The sequence below is a fragment of the Octopus sinensis genome, linkage group LG2, assembly GCF_006345805.1.
Source record: "Octopus sinensis linkage group LG2, ASM634580v1, whole genome shotgun sequence".
Classification (NCBI taxonomy): Eukaryota; Metazoa; Mollusca; class Cephalopoda; order Octopoda; family Octopodidae; genus Octopus; species Octopus sinensis.
In genome coordinates this window covers 152,816,379-152,837,885 of record NC_042998.1, presented here as the reverse complement: position 1 = coordinate 152,837,885, position 21,507 = coordinate 152,816,379, and the positions used below count along the sequence as shown (strand labels likewise).

The 21,507-nt window shown below is 38.0% G+C and overlaps 1 protein-coding gene across 1 annotated transcript in view; it reads left to right on the top strand.

Moving 5' to 3' along the window:
- LOC115226339 (mitogen-activated protein kinase kinase kinase 5) overlaps positions 1-21,507 on the top strand; it is a 315,276-nt gene that overhangs the window by 171,281 nt on the left and 122,488 nt on the right. Inside the window, exons 17-18 of the mRNA XM_029797343.2 lie at positions 3,472-3,658; positions 17,389-17,448. Of these exons, the coding sequence (XP_029653203.1) occupies positions 3,472-3,658; positions 17,389-17,448 (247 nt within the window). The remainder of the gene's footprint in view (positions 1-3,471; positions 3,659-17,388; positions 17,449-21,507) is intronic.

The window sequence follows — 21,507 nt, the reverse complement described above, 5'->3', positions numbered from 1 at the left end:
TGCTTCAAGCATCCATTTATTATCTCTGCAATACTTCGAGATGTCTCTCCAATGTATGTCATGTTTTTGTCATTACAAGCACTTTCTATGCACCTTATGCTGTAGATTACATTTCTAGTTCTATAGTTAATGCTAGGATTAATCTTACATACCACTGTGTTTTAAAAATAAAGACATAAGTCCTTTTATTCTTTTCCTGTGGCTGTACTGGAGTTTTCCCCTCTAGCATATGAGGTCTGATCAATAAGTATCCAGATTGTTGCCATAGTAACAAAGCTAAATCACATAGAGTAAAGCTGCTTGGCAAAGATTGACCTTGAATTCTGATGTGCATGCGCACTAAGTTTTAATATTCTAGCTCACTTCTGCTGTTTACAGCAGTGCTTGGAAGGAAGGTATGTAGTATGTGATCATATTAATAACGACAAAGAAAGTTGTCATGGCGATACTTACTCAGAGGCCTACACAAAGTTGCAGAAAGTGTATGGAGAGGAGTGTATGAGCCACACACAAATGTACGAGTGGTTCAGACATTTCCAAGATGGCCGAAAAAATGTCAGTATTGATGAACGTTCTGGGAGACTTGCAACCAGCAGAATTGAGAAAAACATCACAGATGTGCATGCAGATGTGAGGAGAAATCATCAAATCTCCATCCGTGAGTTATCAGAGAATGTGCAGATTAGTTCAGTCCATTACTACTGAAGATTTGGGTACGAGATGCATGTCTGCCAAGTTTGTGTCAAAACTGATTTCAGATGACCAAAAAGACACTGAGATTTCAGTTGCACAAGATCTCTTTGATTGTGTGGAGAATGAAGGAAACCTTTTTGAAAACTCTGCATAGGCCTCTGAGCATGTATTGCCAAGCTTTTGGCAAAATTTGATGTAGATTCTCTGTTCAGCTGTCTCTGTCATGGTCGATTCAGTGATAACACACTACACACGTTCCTTGCAAGCACTGCTGTAAACAGTGGAAGTGAGCTGGAATGTTAAAACTTAGTGCACTTGCACAGCAGTGTTCAAGGTCAATCTGTGCCAGATGGCTTCACTCTGCATGTGTTAGCTTCATTACTATAGCAACAGTCTGGATCAGACCATATTGTCAATTACATCAACACAATGCATTATTGAAAGGTATTATTTTCTCAAATTTGACATGAGTATAATTTGAACTTAAAATATAAGGGTATATAAATCAAATAACACTAAGCATTTCATTTTCATTGATCAAATTTTCTCATCCATTCACCAATACACACACACACACATGCATGCATATATATATGCATACACATATACATGTATATGCACATATACATATGTACATATATATGTACATACACACACACATACACGTACATGTATACGCATACATTATTTTGTATGCGTGTGGATTTGGTGGGTGGAAGCTGTAGGGAGCCCATTGTGTGTGTGTGTCTGTGTATATACATTTCATCATGTTGAACCACATTTTTTTCTCGCTCTGTTGTTTTTCCTTTCTCTCTCCATTTTTGTTTTCTCTCAATCCTTTCTATCGATGAGTGTAGGCTTGAAATATAAAAGACTTTTCTATTCTTCTTGAGGCTTAAACTAATATACCTACTTGTTGTTCCTATAGCTGTCTTCATTTGTTTTCTGTAAATTTGAACTATATATATAAATAATCATCATTTTAATGTCCACTTTTCCATGCTTGCATGGGTTGAACTGAATTTATTGAGACAGATTTTCTCCAGCTTAATATCCTTCTTGTCACCAACCCTCACCTCTTTTCATGTGAGGTAATATTTCTCGATGGTCAGACATGTTCACACATCATAATGGAAATTGAGTGACACTGCTTGTATGCCAGTGACAATCATTTACAACTATTATGCAAGGCAAGGAAACAGATACACACACAAGTTTCTTTCATTTTCTCTGTGCTAAATCCACTGTTTGGCCCTGGGTTATAGCAGAAACACTTGCCCAAAGTTCGACGTGTATGTGTGTGTGTATGTTTGTGTGTCTGTGTAGGTGTGTGTTTTTGTGTCTCCTGGTTTTGACATCAACTGATAGATGTAAATGGTTGCCATTGTAATACATGAGGTGTCATTCATTTCCAATATTTTATGATATCCTATGTAGCCACAAGGAAATATTTCCTTGCTTAGAAACAGATGAGGGTTAGTGACAGAAAAAGCATCCCTTTGTAGAAAACCTGCCTGTTTTATTCCATCTGACATATGCATGTATGGAAACATGGACATTAAAACAATGACAGTATATGGCAGGCTTGCATGCAGTTTCCATCGAATAAAAAATTTCACTCACATGTCTTTAATTAAGTTGTGGAAGACCATTGATCAAGGTGCTATGGAATCACATGCCAAGTAACTTTCTTTACCTTTTTCTCTTTGTCAAAACTTTGTTATATATTTCTACATTTGTGCATGCATATGGGGCCATATTTATTTAAGTCGTATTTTCAGTTCATATCTTTTTCTGTTGTATTTCAATGGTTTTCATTGGTGTCATTTTGTTTTTCTATTGTCATTCCTTGTAAGTATTACCAGTGCTAATTATAAATATTGTAATTGTTGATGTATCAGTTTTCCAGCTAACCTAAGTCCATGGTCTAGTTTCAATTAATTGCTGATACATTTTCACTTAGTTTATGCTATGCTGTTACCCTGTGTAAAGACACAAATATCATAACTACCCAATTTCCTTCTATAAAAGCACAAAGAGATTGCTAGTTTTGTTTCTACATAAAAATGTATTATAAGTAAATAATAATGGATGTAATGTGTATATTTATCTTTTTAACATACTCCTTTGCACTAGAACATAAAAGATATTCAATGCAGGATTTTTATATCAGAGAAAAAATTCTCCTTATTAATCTTATTTGCAAAAGCAGTGACCCCAATCTCTGAATGATATCAATGGACTGCATGACATGTTTCAGCATGATTTTTGCCACTGACAACTGAAGAATCAAAAAATCATTCAGTAACTGTGTTTTGCTGTCTACTGATATCACTGTGAGCTTGTAAAAGAAATTTTTTCTGTAAGAGCCTCATAGTAAATATTTGTCATATTCCAGCATGCAGGAACATGTTAAATTTAAATTTACACACCATGAATTTCTTTTATCTAATACTTACTTAATTTCTTGTTTAATTATTTTGATTTTTCTCTTGGTTGAGTGACTGTTATGTTGTGTAAAACATATTCCAATGAATCTTTATATAATGATATTAATAATCAAATTTGTTCCAGAATTAATCAAATGAAATAAATCTTTGTTGTTATTTTTGCTTTTATAGTAAATAATTGAAAATGAACACTTCATTAATTGCATTAAACCCTCTTATTACATGAAATCTCGAATAAATATTGTCAATGAAATCTACAATACAATTTTCAAGGATATGGGAAAATAATTCTTCAAACAAAATTTCTGTTTTATTCTATATTTTTCAGTGTTCAACTACATCGTTCTACCTCTTCAACAACATCTGACCCTTTGCGGGATGATGCTCTGTGTTCACAATATCCACCTTCTCCAAATAATGCTACCAGCAGTTACTCTAGCAAATTCTACCTACTACTCAAGGATTCAGAACAGAGAGAAAAATTATTGAATATACTCAATACAGATCACAGAGAGGTACAGTGTATATCATCATTATCATTTCACTATCTTTTTAACAAATGTTTACTATGCTGGTAGCAATGAAGGGATCAGGTGGGGGTGGGGGTGATAATTCACTATTTGTCATAATCTATTATCATTTTATTCATGATGTTCAGCACCCTATCTCTACCACTCATGCCTTTAACTCTTTTGTTACCATATGTTTATTACCTTTGTTTCAGTTAATTTTGAAAAAATGAAGTATTTAGTAAAATAACTGATATTATTAAGCTGCATTTTTTACATTTAAATGAAACATTTATATTTAACTAGCGGGACCCATGAATATTTCACAGAATTAATGGTAAACTTTATCCAAAAGACCTGAAAGCATAGCTAGTGTTGTTTCTGTATGGAAAGATAGTTGCTTGTCTGCTAATCATTGAAAAGTGCAAGAAATTGAAAGTCGATGATTACTTAATATACTTTATATATACACTTTATATACTTTATGTACAATTTTATAGCCTTAATACACAGCACTCATGAAATAAATATTTACTCTTATTTTTCCATTTTCCCCATAAACAAAAAAGAAATATCCTGTACATATGATACAACCTTTAGTTAAATTGCATATGTCTGCTACATAAATAACCATGAATATTTCACTGAATTACACTTATGCACATGCATTAAGTGATAGGTGATATACAAAAACAGTTCAATTAAAAGAAAATACACTTTTTACTGTCCAGTCACCACTGCCTCCACCACCACCACCACCATCCTCAACTCTCCTCTTCTCTCTCACTCCCCTCTCTTTCTCCTCTCTCCTTTCACTTTTGCCTCTCTGCCTTTCTTTAATCTCACCATCAACATCACCCCTCTGCTAAAATTATATTTTTAACTCCTCTCTTCTAGAGGTTTAAACTAACTTTTTTAACAATGTTATAAATATTACATTCCCCCTACCTTGCATCATGGATGCTTCTCCCTCCCTCTTTTCTTTCTTCCCCTTTCTGTCTCTTTGCTTTATCCTCTTTTTCTCTCTCCTGTGCATACCTTCCTTCTTGTGACACTTGTGACACTTGTGAAGACCTGCTGAGGCAAGTGAAAATCAAAACAAATCAAAATAGATGAACATCAATGGAATTTGTATCTTTGTGGTACCAGTGCCGGTGGCACACAAGAAAACCATCCGAACGTGGCCGTAGCCAGTACCGCATCGACTGGCCTCCGTGGTGTGGGCACATGACAAACACCATCCGATCGTGGCCGTTCGCCAGCCTCATATGGCACCTGTGTCGGTGGCACATAAAAACACCATCCGAAGACCCGGCAAGACTAGTCAGATCATAACCCGTGGCCCCTACCTGGGACGTAGTCAGTCCACCTGTGCATACCTTCCTTCTTGTGACACTTGTGAAGACCTGTTGAGGCAAGTGAAAATCAAAATCAAAATCAAAATCAAAATCAAATCAAAACAAATCAAAATAGATGAACATCAATGGAATTTGCATCTTTGTGGTACCAGTGCCGGTGGCACATAAGAAAACCATCCGAACGTGGCCGTAGCCAGTACCGCATGGACTGGCCTCCGTGCTGTGGGCACGTAACAAACACCATCCGATCGTGGCTGTTCGCCAGCCTCATCTGGCACCTGTGTCGGTGGCACATAAAAACACCATCCGAAGACCCGGCAAGACTAGTCAGGCCATAACCCGTGGCCCCTACCTGGGACGTAGTCAGTCCACCTGTGCATACCTTCCTTCTTTTGATACTTGTGAAGACCTGTTGAGGCAAGTGAAAATCAAAATCAAAATCAAATCAAAACAAATCAAAATAGATGAACATCAATGGAATTTGTATCTTTATGGTACCAGTGCTGGTGGCACAGAAGAAAACCATCCGAATGTGGCTGTAGCCAGTACCGCACCGACTGGCCTCCGTGCTGTGGGCACGTAACAAACACCATTCGATCGTGGCCGTTCGCCAGCCTCATCTGGCACCTGTGTCGGTGGCACATAAAAACACCATCCGAAGACCCGGCAAGACTAGTCAGGCCATAACCTGTGGCCCCTACCTGGGACGTAGTCAGTCCACCTGTGCATACCTTCCTTCTTGTGACACTTGTGAAGACCTGTTGAGGCAAGTGAAAATAAAATCAAATCAAATCAAATCAAATCAAAACAAATCAGAATAGATGAACATCAATGGAATTTGTATCTTTGTGGTACCAGTGCCGGTGGCACACAAGAAAACCATCCGAACGTGGCCGTAGCCAGTACCGCATCGACTGGCCTCCGTGCTGTGGGCACATAACAAACACCATCCGATCATGGCCGTTCGCCAGCCTCATCTGGCACCTGTGTCGGTGGCACATAAAAACACCATCCGAGCGTGGCCGTCTGCCAGCCTCGTCTGGCACCTGTGTCAGTGGCACATAAAAAACACCATCCGAGCGTGGCTGTTCGCCAGCCTCGTCTGGCACCTGTGTCGGTGGCACATAAAATCACCCACTACACTCTCGGAGTGGTTGGCGTTAGGAAGGGCATCCAGCTGTAGAAACACTGCCAGATCTGACAGGCTTGGTGCAGCCTTCGGGCTCCCCAGACCCCAGTTGAACCGTCCAACCCATGCTAGCATGGAAAGCGGACGTTAAATGATGATGATGATATATATATATATATATATATATACATACGAGGTCTGATCAATAAGTATCCAGACTGTTGCCATTGTAACAAAGCTAAAGCATGCAGAGTTGAGCCGCTTGGTAAAGATTGACCTTGATCTCTGCTGTGCATGCATACTAAGTTTTAACACTCTAGCTCACTTCTGCTGTTTGCAGCAGTGCTTGGGAGGAAGGTGTGTAGCATATGATCATCACATTGACCATAACGGAGAAAGTTGCCATGGCAATACTTACTCAGAGGCTTACACATAGTTGTAGAAAGTGTATGGAGAAGAGTATATGAGCTGCACACAAGTGCATGAGTGGTTCAGACATTTCCAAGATGGCTAAAAAAATGTCAATATTGACGAACGTTTTGGGAGACCCACAACCAGCAGAACTGAGATAGACATTGCAGATGTGCATGCAGATATGAGGAGAGATCATCAGGTCACTATCTGAGTTATCAGTGGATATACAGATTAGTTATGGTTCAGTTTAGTCCATTTGGGTATGAGACATGTGTCTGCCAAGTTTGTGCCAAAACTGTTTTCAGCTGACCAAAAAGACACTGAGGTTTCAGCTGCACAAGTTCTCCTTGACTGTGTCAAGAACAGTGAAAACTTTTTGAAAACTTTGCATAGGCCTCTGAGCAGCTTCACTCTGCAAGCTTTAGCTTCATTACTATTGCAACAGTCCAGATACTATGTACATACACACACATACATACATGCATATACACATACACACACATATATATACATTTTTACATACATGCACACACAAACACACACACACACACACATATAAATATATACAAACATACTTACAAAAACACGTGTGTGCGTGTGAGAGAGAGAGAGAGAGAGTGAGAACATTGCAAATAATGAATGAAATAAACCTGAAATGAAAAAATATGAATAAAAGCTCTTGTATTAAATTTGTGAACTTAGTAAATATTTCTTTCAGTAATTTATCGTAGTTGTTTGCAAATAGTGAATTAAAACTTGAATGAGAACATCAAAATAGAGATTGAGAGATTTTGGAAATGAAAACGGAAAATTTCTCCATTGTTACATCAATACCAGAAGTTGACATTGAGAAACCTAAAGAAGTGAGTCATATATATAAAACAATATTATTTATTTTTAATCAAAAAAAAAAGAGACTGAAGACCCTATTATGTATCCAAGGCCAAATTATTCATGCATCCCATATGGAAGCAATTTGCACAGCTGTTTCAACGTGAAAAGCGAATACACATACACACAAGTCTATTTTGCATAAGAAGATAAAAGTATATATATATATATATATATATATATATATATAAACACACACGCATGTATAAAAAAAAATTCTATACTCATCAGGATATTATGAAAACAATATAATTTGGGAAATATGCAAGGAATGACAAAACCATAAATATAAATAATAATGTACAAAATTATAAGAATTTAGATTATAGAAGAATATAAAAAGAATATAAATATAAGACAATAAAAATCAAAATGAAATAAAAAATATAATATATAAACATGCGAATCATATGTCCCATAGAGGGTTTATGGAGGATATTATAAAGATATCCATATAATGAAAGATACATATGCACATACATGTATCTTTATTCATATGAATATCTTATATTCTCATAAATTTATATTTGTGTGTGTGTATATATATATCCAGGGAGAAAAGCTAGAAGTAGTTGATAGCTTCCGTTACCTAGGGGACCAAGTCAGTAGCGGGGGTGAATGCTCTGAAAGTGTAGCTGCTAGAATAAGAACAGCCTGGGCAAAGTTCAAAGAGCTCCTACCACTGCTGGTGACAAAGGGCTTCTCGCTCAGAGTTAAAGGTAGATTGTATGACGCATGTGTATGAACAGCCATGCTACATGGCAGTGAAACATAAGCTTGTTTGGATTGAAGCCAGTATGCTCCGCTGGATGTGTAATGTCAGGGTGCTTACTTGACAGAGTGTAAGCACCCTGAGAGAAAAGTTGGATTTAAGAAGCATCAGACGTGGTGTGCAAGAGAGACAACTGCGCTGGAATGGTCGTATGTTGCGAATGGATGAGGACAGCTGTGTGAAGAAGTGTCACACAATGGCAATTGAGGGAACCTGTGTAAGAGGTAGACCCAGGAAGACCTGGGATGAGGTAGTGAAACACGACCTTCAAACACTGGGCCTTACTGATGCGGTGACTAGTGACCGAGACCTTTGGAGATATGCTGTGCTGGAGAAGACCCGACAAGCCAAGTGAGACCATAACCCATGGTTTATGCCAGTGGGTGTAACCAGCCCAATTATGAGTACCCCTCATTCATTGGACAATAAACTTTGCTTGCAAAGACCTATGCAAGTGAAATCAAATCAAAATCGCTGATATAGCCAATGATAGTACTGCCTGATTGGCACTCGTACCAGTGGAACAGAAAAAGCATATCAAGTGTGATCATTGCCAGGGGCACATAAACAGCGTGATCGTTGCCATTGTCATCTTACTGGCACATGTGCCAGTGGCACGTGAAAAACAACATTTGAGCATGGTCATTGCCAGTGCCACTGGACTGGCTCCTATGCAGATAACATGTAAAAATCACCTTTTGAGCATGGTCATTACCAGAATCGCCTGACTGGCCCTCATGCCGGTGGCACATAAAAGCACCCTCTACACTCTCAGAGTGGTTGGCTTTAGGAAGGGCATCTATCTGTAGAAACTTTGCCATATGAGACTGAGCCTGGTGCAGCCTTCTGGTTCACCAGTCCTCAGTCAAACCGTCCAACCCATGGTAGCGTGGGAAGCGGACGTTAAACGACGACAATAATGATGATATCTAAATACCTATATCTATCTATCTGTCTATATATATATATATGTATATGTATGTATGTATTTGAAGGATATGATGAAAAACTTCTAAGTTGGTCAAACAACTTTGTAATATCGCCTATCATCACACTATTAAATGTAAACACATATTAAAACACATGGGCGTAAAAAAGTATAAAAATATATATATATATATATATATATATATACACATGCAAAAGAGTACAGATGGAATCATGTAAGGAAAAAAGAACATGGAATAAATCTATGCATATAAATAGTAAAAGGTTGAAAACAATAAAAATTAAGCAATATTAAAATATAAGACGAAAACCAGAAAAAAGTCCATTCAGAGTCCAAAGGACATCACCAAATTTCAATAATGCCTCAAACATTAGGGAACTAGACAGGCAATGGCCCTTTCATTAGGAAAATTATCTTCAAGGATGTTTCACATTCTGGTTGTCTGTCAGAATTCTTTATTACTTACCAGAGGTCAACATATAAGGGACAGATGACATAAAGACATACGAATGCATAAGTGGGGGGAAAACAAACAAATGAGAAAGATAGCATGAAACAATGTATGGGTGGAATGAAGGCCACTCAACCCCACAAACCAAGTGACCTCATTGAAACTATAACAAAACTTTACACAGTTAATGAAACTTTTATAAAAAATTTGTGAAACGTTTTAACACAACAGGTCCTTAGGTACTGAATATATAGCTTAGAGACTTAACTTAGGTAATCCATTGTTATCAGTTTCTCTTTCACTCTATTACAATCCTCTTTTGTTATAAGTGAATATTTCCTCTGAGAGGGCATTCCCTCACTCCTAGAAGTATCCACTCTAGCCAAAGGGAAAGTGGAGGTGGGGTGGGGTGAGGGTTCACATCAACAGTTTGTGTCCCTCTCCTTTTTCTCTTTTTTCTTTTGTTTCCCATTCTTCCTTGCTTCCATCCTCCACCTGGTCCTCCTTTCTTTCCATTTTGATGGGTTCCTCCTCACTTACTCCTGCAACCTTTGTTATTTCAGGAAATGGAGGTTCAGTTTTCCTTTCAGTTGGTGGTGTCACTGGTACCTTTATGGTCAGTGAAGGGCATTCTGCCCTTATGTGGCCTTTTTGGCTACACTTGTAGCAACAGGGCTTCCTACCTTCCACCATCACCTTAAGTCTCACTTTGTCACCCATTGTTATGGTGTCAACCATTTACTCCAGGTCATCTAGGGTGGCCTGCATGACCATCTCCAGGTCTTACCCTTACCAATTCTTTTGTGCTGTTCTTGTTGCTTGGGGGACCACAATCTTTTCTTCTAGTCTTAGCAGTATTGCTGCTACCAGCCAGAGGGATTTCTTCCACCCTTACTCTGGAAGCACGCCTTCCAACGTTAATGGGCAGAAAAACTACCTCATCAGGTCTTCAGGAAGTTTAATGAGTGCTGCCTGGCTATTGCTTCGATCAGAAACTACACCTCCACAGTCGCAAACCTCACTATAGCAAGGTAAGTAATGTCCCGTCAGATAGGTTTTGGATTCCTTGTTGCTATTTCTATCTTCAATTTTGTATTGTATGTTCTGTAAGTTATTGTTTTTTTTTTTTGGTTGTCCTTATAATTTTATAATTTCTTTTGGAGAGGTCATCTTAACCTCATGCCCCTCCCTTCATAATATTTCCTTGAACTTCTCCAGGTCCCTCCTTTCAACGTTTATCTCTTCACAGTTACCTCTGGCCATCACCACAAACTCTTTTTTTTCTTTTTCCATTTTCCTCTCAATGGCATCTTTTGCTCTTAGCAACTCTTCTTCAGACAACGTTAAGCCTGAAGAACTCAAATTTTCACATTCCATTATGAAGGCACAAAAATACAATGCTTCCCGCTTCAAACAAGTGGGAGAATGTTAACAATACTGCCACAAGACAGCAAAACAAGATGTTTTTAAAACACAACAACAGTTCAACAGTAATTTAACTTAACAATTAGCACTTACAATTAACACCAAAAAGAGGAGAGAATTTCTGGTTGTCTGTCAGTTTTAACAGGATAGAGGGAAGCAAACATATATAGTGTCCACTTAATGATAAATAGTAAAAAATAAGACAAAATTAAAAGGTTTAGTGAAATCAGTAAGGATTAGTCCATTGTTCATTCATCAACCTGCAGATAATTATTGAGAGAGATTGCTACAAGCCTTACCCAATTTCAATCACAGACAAAGGCTCAGGTGGTCCTCTAAAACACCTAATTTTACTTTTACTTTATTTTTGTAAATTTTCAAACAGGTTGAAAAAACTTGTGGTTACAAAATGGGACTATGTTGGAAAACTTATTTAGAAGTTTTGGCCCATAGGATTTAAGGATTAATTATGACAACTTCTTTGTGGACTCAAAACAGATTTGTTCACTTGTATATGTTGAGCCAAAGGCTGAAAACAGAGCATATGAAATTTTCTTCAAAGAATTTACTCTTTCAGGCAGCAACATCCAGCAATCAAAGATGGCAACAGGCTTCTCCAAGCAGCTTCTTTCAAGAGTTTTTTTGTAATTCCACAAATTTTGTTTTCCACAATTCTGAAGTTGTTAATTAAATCATTTCCATTTCAAAACTATCGATGTGCATCCACTCAAAAAGTAATAGATCAAATGGGTTCATTTTCAAATCAATTGAGTCTTCTTTTAATGTTTTTGAAGTTCATTTTTATTAATATTAAATCAATTTGAATAAGCTTTTACATTTGGAAAGTATTTATAAGTATTGGTAAGTGTCAATTTGAAACATCAATTTAAATAACCAGTCTTCATTGTTCAATTCTGGGAAATGTTTCTCTTCAAGAAATATTTTGATTTCTTCTGAGCATGATACAAATCTGTTCAAAACATTACCCCGAGAGGTTTGCATATTTGCTGTCAAATTCTTGTAGAAGGGACTTAAATTGTCTTTGAGTCAATGAAGAGCAAGAAACTATGAAGTTAACTATTTTAACAACAGTCTCCATGACAGAACTCAAGCTTTGTGACAAACTTTTTGTAGCTAAATTTTCCTGGTGTATAATGCAGTTAAAACTCACTACATTGCATCCAGCATGATTTTCAAGAAGTTTAACAAATCCTTTTCCCTTTCCAATCAGTGCACTTGCACCGTCAGTTGTAATATAAAATATTTTATTTATATTAATGGCTTGATTTTTGAAATAATTTACAAATGCCCTGTCCAACAGTTGTTTTGGTAAGAGGAATAAAACAACATAATTCTTCATAAATACAATCATTGTCACAATATCTTGCAACAATTGTTAGGTGCACCATGTCATTCACATCAGTATTTTCATTGATAGCAGTTCTAGAAAAGTTTGCTGCAAACATTTTTGTCACAAGAAAATGTGCCTCAGGATTTTTGGCCATCGGAAAGTTAGCCACAAAACAAAAGATTAGTCCCCCCTTGGTACATAATTGTTTCACCCAATAAGAAGGGGTAAAATAATTGGATCTAGTTAATTTCATTCACAAAATCAGCCCCCTTTAATTTTCCTCAGATTGTTTGCAGTTTTGGTGTATTGTAAATTAAAGAATCTGATGTTATTTGGGTTCTTGTAGTTGACATTGTTAAAGATAAAATAATTAAGAATATGAAGACAAGGAAAGCCCCTAGTCCTTCATGAATTACTGCTGAAATGCTTAAATTATCTGGTAGAGTTGGATATTGTCTAGTTACCCATATACTTAATCAGGTTGTACAGGAAGGTATCATACCAAACAATTGGTGTGGCAACATCATAGTCAACTGTTATGAAGGGAAAGATGCCTTAGAGAGAAGTAAGTATAGAGGTTTAAAATTACTTAACCAGGTTATGAAAGTCACCGAAAGAGTCAAGGTCAATTAATTAAAATGAGAATTAATCTAAATGGATTGCAATTTGGTTCTGTGCTGGGGAGAAGTACTCCTGATGTTCCCTTTATAGTTTGGCATTTCCAGGGGAAATATTTAGTAAAAAATGAACCACTGCACTTAGCATTTGTCAGCCTGAAGAAAGCTTAAGACAGGATGCCTCACTCCCTTATCTGTGTCACTACAAAAGCTAGAAGTAGATGTATAGCTAGTGAGAACTGTTCAAATCATTTACAGGGATGTTGTCAGCAAAATCAGTGTTAACAATGAGTACAGTGATGAATTTAGTGTTCAGGTAAGAATTCATAAGGATTTGGTCATCAATTCCTTTCTATTTATTATAGTCCTCCAGGCCTTAACTGAGGAATTTAGGGCTGGTTACCCACGAGAACTCTTCTATGCTGATGACCTTATTCTTGTAGCTGAAATTGTAATAAAATTAGAAATTAAATTCTAGCTGTAGAACCAAAACCTTGAATCACGGGGCCTTAAATTAACTTAGCAAAAGCCAAAGATCTAGTACATATATAGTTGTATAAATATCCACTGTGTATGGAAGCCGGGGGGGGGGGGGGGTATAAAATTATACAAGCCTAGTATTATTGATCTAGGCAAGGATATCTGGGGAATAGTCAATATCCGAAACAGTCAGTATATTAAGGAATTAATGGCTAGGTGTATTAAAGTGTGATGAAAATAGTGATTGTACCAGATATTCCATATTGCCTTTATTATTAATATGGCTTAGGTATATAAAAGTGGTTGATAGGATTACAGAAGAAGGATTATGCTCAAATTCAGCAAAAGAAGCAGGGGTTCATATTTAAAATGTAGTATTCAATTAGTGTATGTTAACTTGAGATAAGATCATGCTTAATACTGCAGTGTTGAGTTATATAGCAGAAGCTAACTAGTATACATTATCATATTCATGGTTATAACTAATATTGTATTAGCATAGCATCCTTTTCTTCTTGTATTTGCAGTAAATCCCCAGTTCCTTTTGCTTCCTAGTCTTGGCTTTAAGAATCTGTAACCTCTGTCTGTCATACAGCCCTCAGAGAAGCCTTCTCATCCTGATATGACAAGGAAGGTCCAACCATTTCAACATGTCTGAAAAGAGATAAAATTTTTCAGATTTCAAAACAATGGATAAAAGTTGTAGAGGAAAAATAGACCTACAAAATCCCTAAAACACTATTATAAAAACATTTTTCATCATAATTCAAGTAACAATACTGCAGTGTTGAGCTATATAGCAGAAGCTAACTAGTATACGTTATCATATTCATGGTTATAACTAATATTGTATTAGTATAGTCAATGAATGAATTTTTGGTCACCACATGGGCTGGATGTGCATGTCAAGTTTCCCAAGGATGAGCATGTTATCTGTCCAGACTTTAGGGCCTTTGTCACCCTAACAGCCCACCTGTCCTGTCTCCTGACTAATGTAGATACATCCAGGACATCTTTTTGCAGTTGGACTGGTAAAACACTGTGTTGGTATATGACTACCTCTGTAAACCTCATCAACCCCATTTCTCCTAATGACTCCCTCCCATGTCTGATAGTGTGCACCATCACTGCCATTGAAGTTGCTGAGAATGATGATCTTTTCGTCCTTAGGCACAGCTGTTATGAGAACTTGAAAGGTCTTCATAAAACTTGTCTTTGACCTCCTCGGGGTTAATCAGGGTAGGAACATAAACTTTGATGATGATGGCATAGTATTTTACTCTAAGAGGCATCAGTCAGTCATTCAGTCCTTTGGGGAGGCTGGTTAGCTTACTGATCAGATTAGATCTGATTGCAAAACCCATTTATATTTCATGATGTTCATCACTATTGCAATCATTCCAGAAAGAATCTTGTTCAGAATTACAATGTGATGATTTACTCACAAAGTTCTCTTGTAACAAGTGCTGTCCATCTCTCAGGTCTGTTTGCTTTGGAGCTGCCCATGAGTATTCGCACATTCCATGTGTCAATCATAAGCAATGTCACCAATGTTTTCATCTTGATATTTCAACCACATGGTTGGGATCCCTGCCTACTGCAGTATGCTGGAGGTGAAGAGAGCAATCCTAAAGAGAGCTGCTCAGACACCCAGAGACCTGCCAATCTCTATTTCTGCTTCAGTCAGTAAAGAACAACCCTATGCCCTGAGCTACCTGTCTGTAGGCTTACAACTACAGGTTACAGTGCATCCATACCTGATCTTTTGTCATTTGTCCATTTCTACAGGATGTGAAGATGGGTCTGGGAGGTATAATCTTTTGACTTGCATGTGACATGGATGAATGTTAGGGAGGATTGCACAATGTTGTCTGCCTTACTCTCTTACCCCTAATTCCAGTGGCAGGACAAAGTCAAGATTACTAGAAATAAGTTGGGATGCAGTGGACTTCTGCGGTGTCCTTCATGCCTCACTGTACCCTGTTTGTGCTCCATAATGCTTCTTGAACCAATTTGGTAGTTTCTTCCTCATTGTCTGCTGGGTCCAGTTTTAACTTGTGTAGGTAGACAAATCCTAATCCACAAAAGATTTTAAAATCATTGGCTACCTTTATCATGTCTTTGCCTGTATGTGGTCACTGTTTCATGCAAAAAGCTTCAAGTAGGCACAGGTAGCAAACAAGATGTCATGTGAGGGCCAAAGCGGATGAAGTACAATGCAGCAAATTGTCTATTAACATGATCCTTTCTGATTTACAGTATAAGACAAAGTAGTTTCTGTTCAGTTTTTAGCACTTTGTCTCAAGTGTTTATTGATCTTCTTCCATTTACTTTGAATGTGCAGTGCTTTTTTTATTACAGCTATCATCCTCCATGTGCCTGACATGCCCATAACAGCACAATCTTTTCTTTTGCACACTACAACTTATTCCTCTTATGTCCACTTTTCCCCTCAGCTCATTAATACACTGTTGATCATGCACACTGACATTGTACATCTAGCAAAGCATATTTACTTTGTTTCTAGTCTTTGCGAATCTTCTACATTCAAAGTCCATGTCTTGCTTCAATGCAGCATCCCACTTCATATACACACACATCCCACTTCATATACACACACTTCCCACTTCATATACACACACATCCCACAATCTGTTCATTATTCTGACCAGAGGCCTTTTGTTGTCAGTTCACTGAACTTTTTTTTATCTGTTATTACGGAGGCTACTACACTTTCAGAACATTTGCTTTCACTACTCATTAGATCACTGAAGTAGTAGAAGATATCAACTACTTTCAGGGAACTTTCTGGGCATTTTAAAGAAAATATCTTTCATAAGCTCCTGGTGTTTACATTCTCTATACATGTTATAAAGGAAGTTTGTCTCTTCTGATCCCATTTTATCTTTTATGTGTACATAGTTTACACTCAGTATGTAATGTGAAATTCATACCTACTATTTTTGTGCATAATATGTATGACTAATTTCCTGATGGTTGTAGGGTCCTATCTTTTCACCTACTTACTAGTACTCTAGTCTTTGCTAGTACTCTAGCCTTTGCTAGTACTCTAGCCTTTGCTAGTACTCTAGCCTTTGCTAAGTTAACTTTGTGGCGTTGCATTTCTAAATTTTATTCCACTTCTAATATTTCTTTTCTAGATACATTCTGATTCAGTTATAAGAGCTAGGTAATCAGCATATAGAAATTTTCATGGGTGTCTGATCTTAAGTTCTTGTTACAGCTTGGAGGACTATAATGAACAGGTGGGGTTTGAGGACAGATACCTGATAACTAAATTCATTGTTGAACTCATTTCTCACTTTCACTTTATTGATAGCATCTCTGTATATGGTTTATGTGGCTCTTGCAAACCATTCATCTAGTCCTAGTCTCCTCAGCTACCACTAAATCACAATGCAGAGAGCCTTGTCTACAAAAGCCAGGTGTAGTAGCTGACTTCTGGCTAGGTGCTCTTCCTACAGTTACCACACTAGGAAGAGAGCATCAACAGTTCCCCCTCCTAATTGCAAAGTCAAACTACATTTCATCTACTTCTCATCCTAATGAAAATAGCTACAAGTCTTTCAGTGATTTTCTTGACTTGCTCCAACTAGTTTGTATCTGTGTAATTTCTTCTCTCTAATGTATATCCTGTGTGTGCGTGTGTATGTGTATGTGCGTGCACGCGCTTCAAAATATCTTTATATTTCTTCAAGTTGCACTATCTTTTTTTAAGAAGTCAGTGAGTGATGTAAATGTGATATGGCTGGTATTTGTAACTGGTTGAACATTAATTATAAGGTGATGATGATGATGTCTCTTTTTACACTATTAAAGAAAATATCTGATACATTTAATGGTATATTATCCTAATGGTATAATTTTTTTATTTTCAGATCCTAGAAAAATGGTATGAAACTTTAAAGCAAGAGAATCACAATACAAAATTGACTGAGGTAAGTCACAAACCAAAATAAAAATACTGTGTCTGAGAAATAGGTATACACACACACACACACACACACACGTGTGTGTTTGTCTAGGGGTGTGTTTGTAGACACACCTTTGAGTTTGTGACTGCCTATATGTGTGTGCATGTGCATGCTAGGCGTGTAATCATCATCATCATCGTCGTTTAACGTCTGTTTTCCGTGCTAGCACGGGTTGGATGGTTCGACTGGGGTCTGGGAAGCCAGGAGGCTACACCAGTCACAGCCCATGTTTCACTACCGTGAAGCATGGCAGTTAGCACACATGCATCATACAATCTACCTTTCACTCTGAGCGAGAGACCCTTTGTCACCAGTAGGGGTAGGAGCTTTCTAAACTTTGCCCAGGCTATTCGTATTCTAGTGGTGACACTCTCTGAGCATCCACCTCCACTACTAACTTGATCACTCAGGTAGCGGAAACTATGAACTACTTCTAGTTTCTCCCTATGGAGTGTGATGGAATCTGTTTTCTGAGTATCTGTGGTGTCTATTGTCCCTGTGCATCTGCCGCACATGAAAGCTATCTTATCAGTTAATTTCCCTTTGATGTTGCTGCACCTCTTATGCGTCCATAGCTTACACTGGGTACATCTTATGGAGTTTCTACCTACACCTTTCCTACAGATCAAGCAGGGCCACCTGCCCGAGGGGGTGTGATGAGTTCGCCTTTCTGCTTACTATAACTTTGGTCTTTGCTACATTTACTCTAAGGCCCTTTGATTCTAAACCTTGCTTCCACACCTGAAATTTCTTTTCTAGTTCAGGTAGTGATTCTGCTATGAAGGCCAGGTCATCAGCATAGAGGAGCTCCCAGGGGCAACCTGTTTTACGCACACACATACATACAAAATTAAGAGGAATGACCACTAAAGTGGACACCTAATATGCTAAACATAGACGTCAAATTGCCATTACCACGAAGAATGTGTTCTCAAGAAAAAAATCCCAGCAAAACACCAAAATGTGAAAATGAGCAAGACAAATGAAAATATACAAAATTAAAAATGATTACCTACGTACCATTGGTTTCACTTGTTAATATCTACGTATGCAAATATGCAGATATCTGCAAGATGGTCAGCGTAGTCTGTCGCTTACGAAACACAATTTCCAGAACTAGATACAGAATGCTCAACTGAAATCAAGCATGTATAAAGTTCTACAAATTATATTTGGGTGTATTTTTCAAATGTCTTCACTTTGGCGTGCTGAGGCTGGAAATTACTCTGCAGTTAATAAATTTCAGCAGCCAATTTTCCGGTTAGAGAACATTTTTTAAATTTAAAATTAAATAATAAGGGTAGAAATTGATATTAGTCAACTAAAACCAGTGGCTTAGCATATTTAAAAAAATCCAAAGATTAAAAATTGTATTACATACAAAATTAGGAGGAATGACCACTAAAGTGGACACCTAATATGCTAAACATAGACGTCAAATCTCCATTACCACAAAAAATGTGTTCTCAAGAAAAAATCTTGGTAAAACGCCAAAATGCAAAAATGAGCAAGACAAATGAAAATATACGAAATAAAAAACGATTACCTACGTACCATTGGTTTCACTAATGCAAACACACAGATATCTGCAAGATCATCAGCGTAGTCTGTTGCTTACGAAACACAATTTCCAGAACTAGATACAGAATGCCCAACTGAAATCGAGCATATATAAAGTTCTACGAATTATATTTGGGTGTATTTTTCAAATGTCTTCACTTTGGTGCGATTTTCATTTGTCTTGCTCATTTTTACATTTTGGCATTTTGCTGAGATTTTTTCTTGAGAACTCATTCTTCATGGTAATGGCAATTTGGCGTCTATGCTTAGCATATTAGGTGTCCACTTTAATGGTCTTTCCTCTTAATTTTGTATGTAACACAATTTTTAATCTTCGGATTTTTGTAAATATGCTAAGCCACTGGTTAATATCAATTTCTACCCTTATTATTTAATTTATATATATACTTCTAATATTTCTTTTCTAGATATATGACTGAGTCAGCTATAAGAGCTAGGTAATCAGCATATAGAAATTTCCATGTATATACCTACGTATATTACTAGCCAAATCGACTACTAGCCAAATCGACAACTAGTCAAATCGACTACATCCTTGCCAGAAAAAGGGAAAGATGGCTGCTTATAAATGCCAAAACCTTCCCAGGCGAAGAATGTACCCCACAACATAGACTGGTAGTTAGTGACTTCAGGATCAGGACTAAGAGGACGACTAGAAGACGATCAACATGGAGAAGAAGGGTCTGGAAGCTTAAAGACCCTGCAAATGGACAGAGATTTAGAGACATGTTACTTGAAGCCTCTGACGAAATAGAAGGGGGTATAGCTACACATGGGGTAGAAGATAACTGGACGCTTCTAAGGGACAACCTGCTGAAAGCCACTGACCAGATCTGTGGCTGGTGCAAAGTCCCCTCAAGACCCAAAATAACGTAGTGGTGGAACAATATTGTTGACAGGGCTATTAGACAAAAGAAACAGGCTTGGAAGGACTGGAAGAACGGTGGTAGCAGGGAAGTGTATCAGACTGCCAGAAGGGAAGCTAGGAGGCAGGTGTATTTAGCCAGAGGGGAAGCAGATAAGAAAACATTTGCCAATGTTCTGCGCCGTGAGGATGAAAGACTTGAGGTATTTTGTGTTGCAAGACAGTGTGTGAGAGAGAATCGTGATGTGGTAGGAGAGAAATGTGTTCGCAAGGATGACGGTTCACTTGCGCTAAATGAGGATGCAAAGAGAGAGGTTTGGAGACGCTACTATGAAAGGTTGCTGAATGAGGAAAATGAATGGGATAAAGAGAGTCTGCCAAATGTCGACCCAACAGAGGGACCAGCAATCCGAGTTGACATTTCCTTGGTAGTTAAGGCAATTACAAGCATGAAAACAGGGAAAACCCCAGACCCATCAGGAATTACTGCAGAGATGCTCAAAATATCTGGTAGTGTCGGCTATAGCCTAGTCACCCGTATAGTTAACCAGGTGATACACGAAGGAGTCATACCCAATGACTGGTGTAGCAGCATAATAGTCAACTGCTACAAAGGTAAAGGTGACGCTCTAGATACAAATAACTAGAGGGGTATCAAGCTGCTGGATCAGGTAATGAAGGTTATGGAGAGGGTTATAGCCCAACTAATTAGAGAGAGAGTTAGCTTAGATGAGATGCAGTTTGGGTTCGTGCCAGGGAAAAGTACTACTGATGCTATATTCCTGGTAAGACAGCTGCAGGACAAATACCTAGCCAAAGATAAGCCCCTGTACCTAGCTTTTGTTGATATGGAGAAAGCCTTTGACAGGGTCCCCCGATCCCTTATCTGGTGGTCAATGAGGAAACTAGGGATAGATGAATGGTTAGTGAGAGCTGTGCGAGCCATGTACAGAGACACTGCTAGTAAGGTGAGGGTTGGCAACGAGTACAGTGAAGAATTCCGGGTAGAGGTTGGGGTCCACCAAGGTTCAGTCCTCAGTCCCCTCCTATTTATCATAGTCCTCCAGGCAATAACGGAGGAATTCAAGACAGGATGCCCCTGGGAGCTCCTCTATGCTGAAGACCTTGCTCTAGTTGCTGAGTCACTATCAGAACTGGAGGAGAAGTTTCAGGTGTGGAAGCAAGGATTAGAATCGAAGCCCTTAGAATCAACCTAGCCAAAACCAAAGTCCTAATAAGTAGGAAGGTAGACAAATCACAAACGCCTTCAGGTAGATGGCCCTGCTCGATCTATAAAAAAGGTGTGTAGGTAGAAACTCTATAAGGTGCGCCAAGTGTAAGCTATGGACACTTAAGAGGTGTAGCAATGTCAAAGGAAGGCTAACTAGGAAAATAGATTTTATCTGTGGCAGATGCTCAGGAGCAATAAACACTGAAAATGTGCAGAGACCAACTTCTACCACGTTCCGGGGAGAAAAACTAGAAGTAGTTGATAGCTTCCGCTACCTAGGTGACCAAGTCAGTAGCGGGTGTGTGTGTGTGCTGAAAGTGTAACTGCTAGAGTAAGAATAGCCTGG